Below are 17,500 nucleotides of genomic sequence, written 5' to 3'. Positions count from 1 at the left end.
GAGAGGAGCACACGGAGGTTGAACAGGAGAGGAGAGGAGCACACGGAGGTGTCGTCTCTCTGAGCTGGGTGACCCCACACACGGAGGTTGAACAGGAGAGGAGAGGAGCACACGGAGGTGTCGTCTCTCTGCGCTGGGTGACCCCACACACGGCGTACCTGTAGTCAAAGCGTAGGTTCGGGAAGCGGGACATCAGACTCTCGTAGGTATTTCTGAGGGTGGTGACCTCGCGGTTCAGCTGTCTCTTCCTGTCCAGAAGACCCTCCTCCTTCCCATCTGATAAACAACACATCAGACGTCAACACCAGGCTCAACATTGTACCGTCAACACCAGCCTCAACACCAGCCTCAACACCAGCCTCAACACCAGCCTCAACACCAGCCTCAACACCAGCCTCAACATTGTACCGTCAACACCAGCCTCAACATTGTACCGTCAACACCAGCCTCAACATTGTACCGTCAACACCAGCCTCAACATTGTACCGTCAACACCAGCCTCAACATTGTACCGTCAACACCAGCCTCAACATTGTACCGTCAACACCAGCCTCAACATTGTACCGGCAACACCAGCCTCAACATTGTACCGTCAACACCAGCCTCAACATTGTACCGTCAACACCAGCCTCAACATTGTACCGTCAACACCAGCCTCAACATTGTACCGTCAACACCAGCCTCAACATTGTACCGTCAACACCAGCCTCAACATTGTACCGGCAACACCAGCCTCAACATTGTACCGGCAACACCAGCCTCAACATTGTACCGGCAACACCAGCCTCAACATTGTACCGTCAACACCAGCCTCAACATTGTACCGTCAACACCAGCCTCAACATTGTACCGTCAACACCAGCCTCAACATTGTACCGTCAACACCAGCCTCAACATTGTACCGGCAACACCAGCCTCAACATTGTACCGGCAACACCAGCCTCAACATTGTACCGGCAACACCAGCCTCAACATTGTACCGTCAACACCAGCCTCAACATTGTACCGTCAACACCAGCCTCAACATTGTACCGTCAACACCAGTCTCAACATTGTACCGTCAACACCAGCCTCAACATTGTACCGGCAACACCAGGCTCAACATTGTACCGGCAACACCAGCCTCAACATTGTACCGTCAACACCAGCCTCAACATTGTACCGTCAACACCAGCCTCAACATTGTACCGTCAACACCAGCCTCAACATTGTACCGTCAACACCAGCCTCAACATTGTACTGTCAACACCAGCCTCAACATTGTACCGTCAACACCAGCCTCAACATTTAATCCTTAATTATTGTTGTGAAAGCAGGTTTCTCCTCCTCCTCTACCTTGGTACTGTAGTTTCCCCATATCAGCCTCTAGTTTCTCCTCCTCCTCCTCCTACTCTACCTTGGTACTGTAGTTTCCCCATATCAGCCTCTAGTTTCTCCTCCTCCACCTTGGTACTGTAGTTTCCCCATATCAGCCTCTAGTTCTTCCCTCCTCCTCTACCTTGGTACTGTAGTTTCCCCATATCAGCCTCTAGTTCCTCCTCCTCCTCCTCCTCTACCTTGGTACTGTAGTTTCCCCATATCAGCCTCTAGTTCCTCCTCCTCTACCTTGGTACTGTAGTTTCCCCATATCAGCCTCTAGTTCCTCCTCCTCCTCTACCTTGGTACTGTAGTTTCTCCATATCAGCCTCTAGTTCCTCCTCCTCTACCTTGGTACTGTAGTTTCCCCATATCAGCCTCTAGTTCCTCCCTCCTCCTCCTCCTCTACCTTGGTACTGTAGTTTCCCCATATCAGCCTCTAGTTCCTCCTCCTCCTCTACCTTGGTACTGTAGTTTCCCCATATCAGCCTCTAGTTCCTCCTCCTCTACCTTGGTACTATAGTTTCCCCATATCAGCCTCTAGTTCCTCCTTCCTCCTCCTCCTCTACCTTGGTACTGTAGTTTCCCCATATCAGCCTCTAGTTCCTCCTCTACCTTGGTACTGTAGTTTCCCCATATCAGCCTCTAGTTCCTCCCTCCTCCTCTACCTTGGTACTGTAGTTTCCCCATATCAGCCTCTAGTTCCTCCTCCTCCTCTACCTTGGTACTGTAGTTTCCCCATATCAGCCTCTAGTTCCTCCTCCTCCTCTACCTTGGTACTGTAGTTTCCCCATATCAGCCTCTAGTTCCTCCTCCTCCTCTACCTTGGTACTGTAGTTTCCCCATATCAGCCTCTAGTTCCTCCTCCTCCTCTACCTTGGTACTGTAGTTTCCCCATATCAGCCTCTAGTTCCTCCTCCTCCTCTACCTTGGTACTGTAGTTTCCCCATATCAGCCTCTAGTTCCTCCTCCTCTACCTTGGTACTGTAGTTTCCCCATATCAGCCTCTAGTTCCTCCTCCTCTACCTTGGTACTGTAGTTTCCCCATATCAGCCTCTAGTTCCTCCTCCTCCTCTACCTTGGTACTGTAGTTTCCCCATATCAGCCTCTAGTTCCTCCTCCTCCTCCACCTTGGTACTGTAGTTTCCCCATATCAGCCTCTAGTTCCTCCTCCTCCTCTACCTTGGTACTGTAGTTTCCCCATATCAGCCTCTAGTTTCTCCTTGTTCTTCTTGACAGTGTTGAAGGCCTCCTGGTCTTTCTGGTAACCAGAGTCCATCTTCTTCACCTCCGTCTGCTTGGCCTTCAACTCCTGCTGGGCATGTTTCAGCTTCATCTGGGCCTGGGGGGGAAGAACCCGACAGGGAGAGAATAAACACTTGAAGAGACAACACAGCAGGAAAAAAAAAAAAAAAACTAATTCACAACTCTTTTATTGAGGTCATCATTCTCATGGAGTTTGCATTCTTTGAAGGTCGTAGGTCAGAGGTCATCGTCACCTGTTGGGCCTGTGTCAGCTTGACTCATGTCCTTCCTTCAATTAATCAATCAATTCTCCGTTTCAAATATGTTTCAATGCAAATCAATCAACTCTCATATATATATTATATTATGAGATAGATAGATATATAATATCTATATATATATATATATATATATATATATATATTATATTATGAATCAATCCATTCTCACCTGTTTGGCCTCGGTGTCAGCTTTACTAATGTCATTCTTGCAGGTCATCATCTGTCCGGCGAGCGTGGCCTCTTCTCCGTCCTCATTGGTGGACAGGCCTGCGGACACAGCCTTGAAGTGACACTGTGCTGCCTCTAGGGCGGCGCTATCCTTCTGACCTTCCTCCTGTAGGGCAGACAGCTTCTCTGCTACCTTGGACACCTCCGCTTCCTTAACCACTAGTATCTTCTTATCCTGGGGGGGGGGAACACGGAGAGAGAGGAGAGGAGAGAGGAGAGAGAGGAGAGGAGGGGAGAGAGAGGAGAGGGGAGAGAGAGACAGAGACATTGGTTTTAGTTAGTCATACTTCAGGCTGTCTGCTCATCTTCCCCTCTCTCACACACCACCCCTACACCCCCCCCTCTCTCTCACACACCACCCCTACACCCCCCCCCCTCTCTCTCACACACCACCCCTACACCCCCCCTCTCTCACACACCACCCCTACACCCCCCTCTCTCTCACACACCACCCTACACCCCCCCCTCTCTCTCACACCACCCCCTCTCTCTCACACACCACCCTACACCCCCCCTCTCTCTCACACACCACCCTACACCCCCCCCTCTCTCTCACACACCACCCCTACACCCCCCCTCTCTCTCACACACCACCCCTACACCCCCTCCTTTCTCTCACACCCCCCCCCCTCTCACACACCACCCCTACACCCCCTCCTCTCTCTCACACCCCTCCCCCGTTTATCCTCTCACCTCCGCCATGCTCTTCACCAGTTCCTTCCTCTTCTTGGTCTCCTCTGCCAGGTTCTGTTTCTTCATGTCCACAGCACTCTGGGCTTTAGCATGGACCCGCTGGACCTCAGACAGAGTCTCCTCTAACCCCTTCAGCACTCCACCAACCTCCTGTAGGACAGGAGACAGACAGGCAGACGTCAGGACACCCCCCCAACAGACGCCAGGATACACCCCCCCCCCCGACAGACGCCAGGATACACCCCCCCCTCCCCCGAAAGACGTCAGGACACCCCCCCCCCCAAAAGACATCAGGACACCCCCCCGACAGGTGCCAGGACACCCTCCCCAGACAGGCGCCAGGACACCCAGGACACACACCCCCCGACAGGCACCAGGACACCCGACAGAACATAGTCAAATATAATAACCTCCGAGCTAAATGTTTGAAATGTATCTGTCCGTGACCAAAGAGCTCATCCAATGAGATTCAACAGCTGCAGATAGAAACGTGTTGCATAGATCTGCCACTATCGTTCGTTCACATTAGAGAAGTGGTGTCCATCTGCATTACATAACAGATAACATCTGCATGTTATCTGCAACATGTTGTTTTTTTTGTCTCCCCAAAGCTCCCAGAATGGATGAATAAAGTTGTATTGAATTGAATAGCATTTCATTACTTGGTCTCTCTTCTCCTGCAGTTCCTGTATCTGGGCGGAGAGTTCCTGGACCTTGTTTTCGTTGTCTGCCATGTTGGCCTGCAGCTGACTGATGGAGTCCTGCATCCCCTTCAGGTCCTCCGCTGACTTCACCTGAGATTTAAATCAACAACAGATCCATTAAAACTTCACCTGAGCCACGACAACAAGACGCCACGACAACATGATAAGACACCACAACAAGACACCACGACAACAACAAGACACCACGACAACAACAAGACACCACGACAACAACAAGACACCACGACAACAACAACACACCACGACAACAACAACACACCACGACAACATGATAAGACCACAACAACAAGACACCACAACAACATGATAAGACCACAACAACATGATAAGACCACAACAAGACACCACAACAACATGAGAAGACCACAACAAGACACCACAACAACATGATAAGACCACAACAAGACACCACAAGGAGATAAGACACCACAAGAACAACATGATAAGACACCACGACAACAAGACACCACAACACGACATCCCAACATGATAAGACACCACAACAACATGATAAGACACCACGACAACACGACACCCCAACAACATGATAAGACATGACAACAACATGATAAGACACCACAAGACACCACCACAACATGATAAGACACCACAACAAGACACCACAACAACATGATAAGACACCACAACAACATGATAAGACCACAACAAGACACCACAACAACATGATAAGACCACAACACGACACCCCAACAACATGATAAGACATGACAACAACATGATAAGACACCACAAGACACCACCATTACTGCATTGTCGGAACTAGAAGCACAAGCATTTCGCTACACTCGCATTAACATCTGCTAACCATGTGTATGTGACAAATAAAATTTGATTTGACAACATGATAAGACACCACAACAAGACACCACAACAACATGATAAGACACCACAACAACATGATAAGACACCACGACAACATGATGTGTTTGTGTGTGTGTACCTTGGTCTCCTCAGCGCAGACAAACAGCCAGGCCACGTACAGACGACTCAGGTGTTCTATCTCCCTCATCAACTTCTGGTACTCCAGGTATGAAGAACGTTCCTACAGGAGGACAGAGGGACGGAGAGAGGACGGAGAGAGGACAGAGGGACGGAGAGAGGACGGAGAGAGGACAGAGGGGCGGAGAGAGGACAGAGAGGCGGAGAGAGGACAGAGAGGCGGAGAGAGGACAGAGGGGCGGAGAGAGGACAGAGGGGCGGAGAGAGGACAGAGGGGCGGAGAGAGGACAGAGGGGCGGAGAGAGGAGCGGAGAGAGGACACAGGGACGGAGAGAGGACCGTGAAGGAAGACAGAAAGAATAAAGATGGTTAATGAAAGGGGAGACATTTACATAGGAGTCATTTAGCAGACGCTCTTATCCAGAACCACTCACTCTACTGACAAGCTTACATTATTAATTCCTATTGGTCTCCTGCGGGAAACGAACCCACAGCCCCTGGCATTACAAGAACCAACTGAGTCACACGGGATGGACGGAGGGGACAGGAAGGAGCGTGCATTAAACATCCTCGGGGGTGTTTATTCCAAGGTCACACTCATCAGGGGACAAACGGATAGAAAAGGTCTTGGTGTTGAACTGAAGTGATGATTTCATGCTCCTAAAAACACATCTTAAAAAAACGGGACGTCCTACCTCCTTTAGCTTCTGCATGGTAGGAGTGATCTCTTCATCCAGGATCTGAACACAAACAATCACAAGTCAGTCAAATGATACCCATATCCAAGACACCATTGTTGATGGAAGGAGCTACGTCCATTTCCCCAAATCCTGGGGATCCCCAGCACTACCACACCAGACACCCAGCACTAACACACTAGACACCCAGCACTAACACACTAGACACCCAGCACTAACACACCAGACACCCAGCACTACCACACCAGACACACAGCACTAACACACTAGACACACAGCACTAACACACTAGACACACAGCACTAACACACTAGACACCCAGCACTAACACACTAGACACCCAGCACTAACACACCAGACACCCAGCACTACCACACCAGACACACAGCACTAACACACTAGACACCCAGCACTAACACACTAGACACACAGCACTAACACACTAGACACACAGCACTACCACACTAGACACACAGCACTAACACACTAGACACACAGCACTAACACACTAGACACACAGCACTAACACACTAGACACACAGCACTAACACACTAGACACACAGCACTAACACACCAGACACACAGCACTAACACACCAGACACACAGCACTACCACACCAGACACACAGCACTAACACACTAGACACACAGCACTAACACACTAGACACACAGCACTAACACACTAGACACACAGCACTACCACACTAGACACACAGCACTACCACACTAGACACACAGCACTAACACACTAGACACACAGCACTAACACACTAGACACACAGCACTAACACACCAGACACACAGCACTACCACACCAGACACACAGCACTAACACACTAGACACACAGCACTAACACACTAGACACACAGCACTAACACACTAGACACACAGCACTAACACACTAAACACAACTAAAGACCTGATGAAGAGTTGAACCTAGACTCAACTAAAGGCCTGATGAAGAATTGAACCTAGACTCAACTAAAGACCTGATGAAGAGTGGAACCTAGACTCAACTAAAGGCCTGATGAAGAGTTGATTAGTTGAACCTAGATTCAACTAAAGGCCTGATGAAGAGTTGATTAGTTGAACCTAGATTCAACTAAAGGCCTGATGAAGAGTTGAACCTAGATTCAACTAAAGGCCTGATGAAGAGTTGATTAGTTGAACCTAGATTCAACTAAAGGCCTGATGAAGAGTTGAACCTAGATTCAACTAAAGGCCCGATGAAGAGTTGAACCTAGATTCAACTAAAGGCCCGATGAAGAGTTGAACCTAGATTCAACTAAAGGCCCGATAAAGAGTTGAACCTAGACTCAACTAAAGCTGTGATGAAGAGTTGAACTTAGTCTTCTAGAGAGAAAAAACAAACTCCGCCCCTTTGGGTCCCAGGACAGGAAACAGAGCTACGTCATCACAGATGATCACAGAAGATGGAAGATGGCTGCCGCACCGTCTGGATTTCTTTCAGTTTGGCTTCTTTCTTCTCAATGGTTTTCTGGGCGCTGATCTTCTTACACTCGTACATCCTGGTTCCTGCTGCCTCCTCTATCATGGCTAGGATCTACGGAGGAGAGAGAGGAGGGTCAGAGTGGTACATCCTGGTTCCTGCTGCCTCCTCTATCATGGCTAGGATCTACGGAGGAGAGAGAGGAGGGTTATAGAAGAGATGTAGAGAGGAGGGCAAAGGAGTATTTGTGTGTCGTTCCCCAGGAAGCGTGTGTGTGTGTGTGTGTGTGTATATAGGACTTACCTCAGGCGGTTTCATGTTCAGAACCTTGGTGATTCTCCCCTGAAATATTGTAAAAGAGAAATATATAAAAATAAATATTCAAGTTATTTATAAAACGTGTAGTACCACAGAACGATGTCACTCAGACCTACAAACATAGAGGGCCGCTCGTCAACTCTACAAACATAGAGGGCCGCTCGTCAACTCTACAAACAGAGGGCCGCTCGTCAACTCTACAAACAGAGGGCCGCTCGTCAACTCTACAAACAGAGGGCCGCTCGTCAACTCTACAAACATAGAGGGCCGCTCGTCAACTCTACAAACATAGAGGGCCGCTCGTCAACTCTACAAACATAGAGGCCCGCTCGTCAACTCTACAAACAGAGGGCCGCTCGTCAACTCTACAAACAGAGGGCCGCTCGTCAACTCTACAAACAGAGGGCCGCTCGTCAACTCTACAAACAGAGGGCCGCTCGTCAACTCTACAAACAGAGGGCCGCTCGTCAACTCTACAAACATAGAGGGCCGCTCGTCAACTCTACAAACATAGAGGGCCGCTCGTCAACTCTACAAACATAGAGGGCCGCTCGTCAACTCTACAAACATAGAGGGCCGCTCGTCAACTCTACAAACATAGAGGGCCGCTCGTCAACTCTACAAACATAGAGGGCCGCTCGTCAACTCTACAAACATAGAGGGCCGCTCGTCAACTCTACAAACATAGAGGGCCGCTCGTCAACTCTACAAACATAGAGGGCCGCTCGTCAACTCTACAAACATAGAGGGCCGCTCGTCAACTCTACAAACATAGAGGCCCGCTCGTCAACTCTACAAACATAGAGGCCCGCTCGTCAACTCTACAAACATAGAGGCCCGCTCGTCAACTCTACAAACATAGAGGCCCGCTCGTCAACTCTACAAACATAGAGGCCCGCTCGTCAACTCTACAAACAGAGAGGCCCGCTCGTCAACTCTACAGAGAAGCCCGCTCGTCAACTCTACAAACAGAGAAGCCCGCTCGTCAACTCTACAAACAGAGAGGCCCGCTCGTCAACTCTACAAACAGAGAGGCCCGCTCGTCAACTCTACAAACAGAGAGGCCCGCTCGTCAACTCTACAGAGAGGCCCGCTCGTCAACTCTACAAACAGAGAAGCCCGCTCGTCAACTCTACAAACAGAGAGGCCCGCTCGTCAACTCTACAAATAGAGAGGCCCGCTCGTCAACTCTATAAATAGAGAGGCCCGCTCGTCAACTCTATAAATAGAGAGGCTGCTCGTCAACTCTATAAATATAGAGGCTAGTCATCAACTCTATAAATATAGAGGCTAGTCATCAACTCTATAAATATAGAGGCTAGTCATCAACTCTATAAATAGAGAGGCTGCTCATCAACTCTATAAATATAGAGGCTAGTCATCAACTCTATAAATAGAGAGGCTGCTTATCAACTCTATAAATAGAGAGGCTGCTCATCAACTCTATAAATAGAGAGGCTGCTCATCAACTCTATAAATAGAGAGGCTGCTCATCAACAAGTGGAACAACATTCAGTGGTGTGTTCACTAGAAACCAAAAACAGAACCCGAATTAGTCCAATAGAATCTCTTCTTCGTTGCAAAAAAACAACTGTGTGCGACTAATGAACAACACCCCAGGCTCCTCGAGGTGTTGAAAAAAACCTACCTGCATGATGAGGAAGTGGGGGTTGTTAACGTTGAGTCCTACAGAGCAGAACAGATCCTGTACGACTAATGAACAACACCCCAGGCTCCTCGAGGTGTTGAAACACCTACCTGCATGATGAGGAAGTGGGGGTTGTTAACGTTGAGTCCTACAGAGCAGAACAGATCCTGTACCCTGGTGTTGTTGGCATTCACCCCGTTGATCAGGTACTTATTCCTACCACCTATCACCACCTGGGATCGGAGACGGATACAGAGGAGTGAGCATCCACTCCATCATAGTAACATTTTAAGAGAGTGTCCTCTACAGTAAAGCAGCAGTTTGATTGGCTAATAACAGCTACTATCATAGTAAAGGCATGTTTGAATAGCTAATAATACTAATAATACTGCCTGTTCAGTAGTTAGATGTCAACATCAGTGTAGTGATTGTGAAAAAAACAGGAGACATCATCATCTTAAAAAGCATTACTAGTTTGTTTTTTTTACTTTACTAGGAAAGTCAGTTAAGAACAAATTGTTCTTTTCAATGACGGCCTAGGAACAGTGGGGTTAACTGCCTGTTCAGGAGCATAACGACAGATTTGTACCTTGTCAGCTCGGGGGTTTGAACTTGCAACCTTCCGGTTACCAGTCCAACACTCTAACCACTAGGCTACCCCGTCGCCCCAGTTTGAGCAGCTAGTAACAATACATCTGAGAAATCACGTCAGTGGACAGTTAGTGTAGTGATTATGGGAAAGGGAACAGTCATAGTTGGGACTATTTTCAGACCTAACGCAGTAGCTACCATCTATGCCATAAAAAGTTCAAATCAGACCACTTGACAGAAGTTGTAGTTAACTAGTAGAATCCCTCAATTTGGACTAGTAGTATCCCCTAGTTTGGACTAGTAGTATCCCCCAGTTTGGACTAGTAGTATCCCCAGTTTGGACTAGTAGTATCCCCCAGTTTGGACTAGTAGTATCCCCCAGTTTGGACTAGTAGTATCCCCCAGTTTGGACTAGTAGTATCCCCTAGTTTGGACTAGCAGTATCCCTCAGTTTGGACTAGCAGCATCCCTCAGTTTGGACTAGTAGTATCCCCCAGTTTGGACTAGTAGTATCCCTCAGTTTGGACTAGCAGCATCCCTCAGTTTGGACTAGCAGCATCCCTCAGTTTGGACTAGCAGCATCCCTCAGTTTGGACTAGCAGTATCCCTCAGTTTGGACTAGTAGTATCCCTTAGTTTGGACTAGTAGTATCCCCCAGTTTGGACTAGCAGTATCCCCCAGTTTGGACTAGCAGTATCCCCCAGTTTGGACCAGCAGTATCCCTCAGTTTGGACTAGCGGCATCCCTCAGTTTGGACTAGCAGTATCCCTCAGTTTGGACTAGCAGTATCCCTCAGTTTGGACTAGCAGTATCCCCCAGTTTGGACTAGCAGTATCCCTCAGTTTGGACTAGCAGTATCCCTCAGTTTGGACTAGCAGTATCCCTCAGTTTGGACTAGCAGTATCCCTCAGTTTGGACTAGCAGTATCCCTCAGTTTGGACTAGCAGTATCCCTCAGTTTGGACTAGCAGTATCCCTCAGTTTGGACTAGCAGTATCCCTCAGTTTGGACTAGCAGTATCCCTCAGTTTGGACTAGCAGTATCCCTCAGTTTGGACTAGCAGTATCCCTCAGTTTGGACTAGTAGTATCCCTCAGTTTGGACTAGTAGTATCCCTTAGTTTGGACTAGTAGTATCCCTCAGTTTGGACTAGCAGTATCCCTCAGTTTGGACTAGCAGCATCCCTCAGTTTGGACTAGCAGCATCCCTCAGTTTGGACTAGCAGCATCCCTCAGTTTGGACTAGCAGCATCCCTCAGTTTGGACTAGCAGCATCCCTCAGTTTGGACTAGCAGTATCCCACAGTTTGGACTAGTAGTATCCCTTAGTTTGGACTAGTAGTATCCCTCAGTTTGGACTAGTAGTATCCCTCAGTTTGGACTAGCAGTATCCCCCAGTTTGGACTAGCAGCATCCCTCAGTTTGGACTAGCAGTATCCCTCAGTTTGGACTAGTAGTATCCCTCAGTTTGAACTAGTAGTATCCCTCAGTTTGGACTAGCAGTATCCCCCAGTTTGGACTAGCAGCATCCCTCAGTTTGGACTAGTAGTATCCCTCAGTTTGGACTAGCAGTATCCCCCAGTTTGGACTAGCAGTATCCCCCAGTTTGGACTAGCAGCATCCCTCAGTTTGGACTAGTAGTATCCCTCAGTTTGAACTAGTAGTATCCCTCAGTTTGGAACTTTATTTATATAATTCAGGAACATTACTCTTCCCACAAACAGGAAATAGAGACACGAGGAGAACAACGGTACCTGTCTTGTGACCGTGATCTCGTCGTGGGTCTCGAATCCAAGCGGACTCTGACTCTTGTTTGCGTTGTCGAAAGTTATGGACACGGTGGCTTTGGTGATACCGGCCTGACCGTTCTTGTACACCAAATCCTGGAGATTGGCCGCTCGCACCTGGAAAGAGAAGTTCAGATCAGACGGAAGTAACGTTACAGAATAATAGCTTCTCTACTAACGTTAGTGTAACCCTCGATTGAACGTAAGGCACCGTAAGCTAACGTTAACTAGCTAACACAACAAGCTTCAAGGAAATGTCTTTAGCTCACCGGATTAAAAACTAACTTTAATGCGAATTAAAGAATAAGTAGCATATTACCTGAGACAAGTTGGATATCCCCAGTAGAAAGCATATCGAGTCGAGAATGTTGGATTTTCCACTCCCGTTGAGTCCGGTAATAGCGTTGAAGAGCGGATCAAATCCGTTGATTTCCGTCCTCTGCGCGTAGGACTTGAACCCTTCTAAGATAATAGATTTGATGTGCATCTTTCCGTTGTCCTTTTTCCAAAGTAATCCTTTTTCGATATATCGTAATAACGTCTAAACAAACCACGATGTTATGCGGAGAGGTGTTGTTATCAACAACAGAAACACTTCCCACTTTTCAAAATTTGGCGCCAGGCACGCTACCGTTCTCTGGTCCTGCGCATGCGCCTATCCGGAAAATTTTTAAATCTTGACAATTTATTTGATACTTTTTTTAAAAATTCATTTATTTGAAGTGTTGTAATAATGTGGCTGTAAATATTAAACAATGTGTTGTTTTCTTGTTTGTTTTAGATCAGGCAATTTGGTCATAGAGTTTTTAAACCCAGAGGCGCAACATCGCGAAACAGACCAGGCCGGGGTTTGAGAAATCAATGAGAGAAGTGAAAGATTTTTCAATAGTTGTTAATTTTCTCGAAATCGACAGCCACTACCTAGATTAGAGCCAACGTCTTAAAGTAGTTGTGAACATGTTGTTACTACAACCTCGTGAAAGTCAAGGAGTGACGGTTTGCACATGCGCAATTTTGGCGGGAGACGACCGTTAGACCGGATGACGTGTTTCTGCGCATGAGCTTAGCTAGCAGGCGTCGCCATGACATCGCCTACAACTGTGATCGGGGATTTCTGTTGGAGAAGCACTTTCAGCCTATCTTTATACTATACTGTCTTTGATTTGGTCATCTTTATACTGTACTGTCTTTGATTTGGTAATCTTTATACTATACTATCTTTTATTGTGTCATCTTTATACTGTACTGACTTTGATTTGGTCATCTTTATACTGTACTGTCTTTGATTTGGTCATCTTTATACTATACTGTCTTTGATTTGGTCATCTTTATACTATACTGATGGCATGACAACGTAAGAAGACAAAAGGGAACGTTGTTACATTTTAATTCAGATTATTAGCTTGAATCATTTCACATGCTTAGGGAACAGTGTTCAGAGCAAAAGATTTACAAGAACATGCAACACAGAGACTTGGAAACCTGGAAAGACAATCATTTTAAATAGTGTATTATCGATACGTGATAGAGCTTTTGATTCACTCACACACACGGCAGGTAGCCTAGTGGTTAGAGCGTTGGACTAGTAACCCGAAAGGTTGCACAATTGAATCCCCGTAGCTGACAAAGTACAAATCTGTCGTTCTGCCCCTGAACAGGCCCACTGTTCCTAGGCTGTCATTGAAAATAAGAATTTGTTCTCAACTGACTTTCCTAGATAAATAATGGTAAAATAAACACACTCAATCTCTCTCTCTCTAAAATGGTATAACTGTCTTTATTTTGCCGGACCCCAGGAAGAGTAGCTGCTGCCTTGGGGATCCATAATGAATAGAAATATCACTCTCAGTCCAGAGGTACGGGGCACAAGGACAGACACACCAGGTTAGCGGCGTAGAAACATATCTGCATCAGCACCACACAGTCTCCTCTGTTCAAATATATAGACGACGGGCCGATGTAGGCCAGGTCATAGTTCACCAGAGTCAAAGGACGCCCGCAGTGCTTGTCGCTCAGGGCAACCAGGGCCCGCGCCATGCTGTACTTGGCGCCGCAGCTGAAGGCCGTCACCGACCTCACAGTGGAGAAGTGCATCAGGAAACACGGGTCGTCCTACAGGAGGGGGGGAGAGAGGTGAGGTCATCAAAGGGGGACGAGAGGGGGGGGAGAAGAGAGGTCATCAAAGGGGGACGAGAGGGGGGGGGGGAAGAAGAGAGGTGAGGTCATCAAAGGGGGACGAGAAGAAGAATCCGACAGAGAGGGTGTGTTGTAATGGAACACCTGCTCGCCTTGCAGTGAGGACAGAATCACAGTGGCCCCTAGAGTCAACACTTAAATGTAAACAATGATGATATGTCAAAATCTGAGAATGATGATGTGTTCCTTACCACGTCGGGATCCCGCCCGTCCAGCAGGGTGAGGTCCTGGAGGAGCCAGACTTCTGTCCTCAGGTAGGAGTCCTCCAAGCAGGAACTCAGGCAAAACTGAGACTTGAGCTTCTTTTTAGATTCGGAATTCTGGGAATTCAGCAACTTGTTTGATCCAGAATAGAGTGATTTCTGAGATCTCACCACACACAGCTGCACCTCTTTGGTCTTGGTCACTGTGGACCAGAGGACAGCGATTATGTTTCGGGAAAGGAAAAGTCAAGCAGTTTTTTCCCTCAAACAAAACCAAAGTAGTTTTTTTTTTCTCCCCCCAATAGGGGATAAAATGCATTGTTCCAAACAGGATGTTGTTTTTTTTTTCTCCCCCCAATAGGGGATAAAATGCATTGTTCCAAACAGGATGTTGTTTTTTTTTTCTCCCCCCAATAGGGGATAAAATGCATTGTTCCAAACAGGATGTTGTTTTTTTTTTCTCCCCCCAATAGGGGATAAAATGCATTGTTCCAAACAGGATGTCGTTTTTTTTTTCTCCCCCCAATAGGGGATAAAATGCATTGTTCCAAACAGGATGTCGTTTTTTCCTCCCCCCAATAGGGGATAAAATGCATTGTTCCAAACGAGGATGTTGTTTTTTCCTCCCCCCAATAGGGGATAAAATGCATTGTTCCAAACAGGATGTTGTTTTTTTCTCCCCCCAATAGGGGATAAAATGCATTGTTCCAAACAGGATGTTGTTTTTTTTTTCTCCCCCCAATAGGGGATAAAATGCATTGTTCCAAACAGGATGTTGTTTTTTTTTTCTCCCCCCAATAGGGGATAAAATGCATTGTTCCAAACAGGATGTTGTTTTTTTTTTCTCCCCCCAATAGGGGATAAAATGCATTGTTCCAAACAGGATGTTGTTTTTTTTTTCTCCCCCCAATAGGGGATAAAATGCATTGTTCCAAACAGGATGTTGTTTTTTTTTTCTCCCCCCAATAGGGGATAAAATGCATTGTTCCAAACAGGATGTTGTTTTTTTTTTCTCCCCCCAATAGGGGATAAAATGCATTGTTCCAAACAGGATGTTGTTTTTTTTTTCTCCCCCCAATAGGGGATAAAATGCATTGTTCCAAACAGGATGTTGTTTTTTTTTTCTCCCCCCAATAGGGGATAAAATGCATTGTTCCAAACAGGATGTTGTTTTTTTTTTCTCCCCCCAATAGGGGATAAAATGCATTGTTCCAAACAGGATGTTGTTTTTTTTTTCTCCCCCCAATAGGGGATAAAATGCATTGTTCCAAACAGGATGTTGTTTTTTTTTTCTCCCCCCAATAGGGGATAAAATGCATTGTTCCAAACAGGATGTTGTTTTTTTTTTCTCCCCCCAATAGGGGATAAAATGCATTGTTCCAAACAGGATGTTGTTTTTTCCTCCCCCAATAGGGGATAAAATGCATTGTTCCAAACGAGGACAACGGATGTTATGCAGCAACGGAAATTTAATTAGAGAGAAGAAGTAACACTCCTCCATTTGGTGACGTTCACGGACTGAATCCACAGACAAACTATTCAAGCCTATTTTGACATATTTTACATAGCAGATGTCGTGTGTTATATGACGTTCACGGACTGAATCCACAGACAAACTATTCAAGCCTATTTTGACATATTTTACATAGCAGATGTAGTGTGTTATATGACGTTCACGGACTGAATCCACAGACAAACTATTCAAGCCTATTTTGACATATTTTACATAGCAGATGTAGTGTGTTATATGACGTTCACGGACTGAATCCACAGACAAACTATTCAAGCCTATTTTGACATATTTTACATAGCAGATGTAGTGTGTTATATGACGTTCACGGACTGAATCCACAGACAAACTATTCAAGCCTATTTTGACATATTTTACATAGCAGATGTAGTGTGTTATATGACCCTTTTAGTGTCCTCATCAACAAGACTTCAATCAATCAATCCATCCATCATTAAAAAGAACAAGTCGACCTAAAAAAACAGATTGCACAGAAACATCGTCATCTCTGCGTCAGAGACCAAAGGAAAGTAAGAACGGAGAAAACAGAAGAAAAACCCCGGGGGGGGGGGAGAAGAAGAAAAAAAAAACAGAACATCATTTTAGAAAGAGAATTGGTCCCACGTGGGAATTGAACCCACAACCCCTGGCGATACAAGCATCGTGCTCTACCAACTGAGCCACACGGGACCGTCAACCCATCAGTAAAAAGAAGAAAACGCACGGAAGCAGACAGAACGTTATTTAGACAGAGAAATAGAAAAGCAAGATGATTGAATAAATAAATGACCAGTAAAAGGAGACAGAACGTTATTTAGAAAGAGAAATAGAAAAGCAAGATGGTAAGATGATTGAATAAATAAATGAACAGTAAAAGGAGACAGAAGATGCTGTTGTTGTTTTTTTTACCGTAGACACAGAGAAAATGTCTTCCCGACGTTGCTTCATGTATCTCTATAAACTTCTGTAGTTTCTGTCCTTCAGGTCTAAACAACATCCTCTGCATCTCCTTCCTCAGTAGGGACGACATCTCCACACACAGGGATGGACAGGCTGGCACAGAGGAGGAGAGGAAGAAAGCAACAGAGGAGGAGAGAGGGATACTTGGATAGAGGAGGAGAGAGGGATACTGGGATAGAGGAGGAGAGGAAGAAAGCAACAGAGGAGGAGAGAGGGATACTGGGATAGAGGAGGATAGAGGGATACTGGAATAGAGGAGGAGAGCAACAGAGGAGGAGAGAGGGATACTGGGATAGAGGGGGATACTGGGATAGAGGAGGAGAGAGGGATACTGGGATAGAGGAGGATAGAGGGATACTGGGATAGAGGAGGAGAGCAACAGAGGAGGAGAGAGGGATACTGGGATAGAGGAGGATAGAGGGATACTGGGATAGAGGAGGAGAGCAACAGAGGAGGAGAGAGGGATACTGGGATAGAGGAGGAGAGAAGGAGAGCAACAGAGTGGTTCAGGAGGAGAGCTACAGAGGAGGAGGAGAGGAAGAGAGAGGGATGGACACTGTGACAGAGGAGGAGAGAAGGAGAGCAACAGAGTGGGACAGGAGGAGAGGAGGAGAGCTACAGAGGAGGAGAGAGACCGAGTGGAACAGGAGGA

At 46.7% G+C, this 17,500-nt stretch overlaps 2 protein-coding genes across 2 annotated transcripts in view; both read right to left on the bottom strand.

Moving 5' to 3' along the window:
- LOC139419742 (structural maintenance of chromosomes protein 2-like) overlaps positions 1 to 12,628 on the bottom strand; it is a 39,916-nt gene extending 27,288 nt beyond the window's left edge. The window contains exons 1-12 of the mRNA XM_071169736.1: positions 12,299 to 12,628; positions 11,947 to 12,096; positions 9,716 to 9,838; positions 7,943 to 7,981; positions 7,643 to 7,753; positions 6,184 to 6,228; positions 5,490 to 5,591; positions 4,466 to 4,597; positions 3,804 to 3,953; positions 3,052 to 3,285; positions 2,539 to 2,698; positions 159 to 276 (exon numbers count right to left, since the gene is read on the bottom strand). Of these exons, the coding sequence (XP_071025837.1) occupies positions 159 to 276; positions 2,539 to 2,698; positions 3,052 to 3,285; positions 3,804 to 3,953; positions 4,466 to 4,597; positions 5,490 to 5,591; positions 6,184 to 6,228; positions 7,643 to 7,753; positions 7,943 to 7,981; positions 9,716 to 9,838; positions 11,947 to 12,096; positions 12,299 to 12,466 (1,532 nt within the window). The 5' untranslated portion in view covers positions 12,467 to 12,628. The remainder of the gene's footprint in view (positions 1 to 158; positions 277 to 2,538; positions 2,699 to 3,051; positions 3,286 to 3,803; positions 3,954 to 4,465; positions 4,598 to 5,489; positions 5,592 to 6,183; positions 6,229 to 7,642; positions 7,754 to 7,942; positions 7,982 to 9,715; positions 9,839 to 11,946; positions 12,097 to 12,298) is intronic.
- Positions 12,629 to 13,339: 711 nt separating this feature from the next.
- LOC139419741 (exocyst complex component 1-like) lies at positions 13,340 to 16,930 on the bottom strand. Its single transcript, XM_071169735.1, has 3 exons — positions 16,798 to 16,930; positions 14,367 to 14,581; positions 13,340 to 14,091 (listed from the first exon to the last, which is right to left on the bottom strand). Exons 1-3 carry the CDS (start codon positions 16,916 to 16,918, stop codon positions 13,825 to 13,827), a joined length of 603 nt encoding a protein of 200 aa, XP_071025836.1. The 5' UTR covers positions 16,919 to 16,930; the 3' UTR covers positions 13,340 to 13,824.
- Between the last annotated feature and the right edge of the window lie 570 nt (positions 16,931 to 17,500).

Source organism: Oncorhynchus clarkii, chromosome 10 (genome assembly GCF_045791955.1).
Source record: "Oncorhynchus clarkii lewisi isolate Uvic-CL-2024 chromosome 10, UVic_Ocla_1.0, whole genome shotgun sequence".
Taxonomy (NCBI): domain Eukaryota; kingdom Metazoa; phylum Chordata; class Actinopteri; order Salmoniformes; family Salmonidae; genus Oncorhynchus; species Oncorhynchus clarkii.
This window is presented reverse-complemented; position numbering and strand designations above follow the sequence as displayed.

What these genes read in the sequence shown, in the direction of transcription:
- LOC139419741 (XM_071169735.1), bottom strand. Translation starts at nt 16,918, where the DNA reads ATGTCGTCCCTACTGAGGAAGGAGATGCAGAGGATGTTGTTTAGACCT. An exon ending in ACATTTTCTCTGTGTCTACG is followed by an intron (nt 14,582 to 16,797) that starts GTAAAAAAAACA and finishes TCTGGTCCACAG; the next exon opens with TGACCAAGACCAAAGAGGTG. An exon ending in ACGGGCGGGATCCCGACGTG is followed by an intron (nt 14,092 to 14,366) that starts GTAAGGAACACA and finishes CCCCTCCTGTAG; the next exon opens with GACGACCCGTGTTTCCTGAT.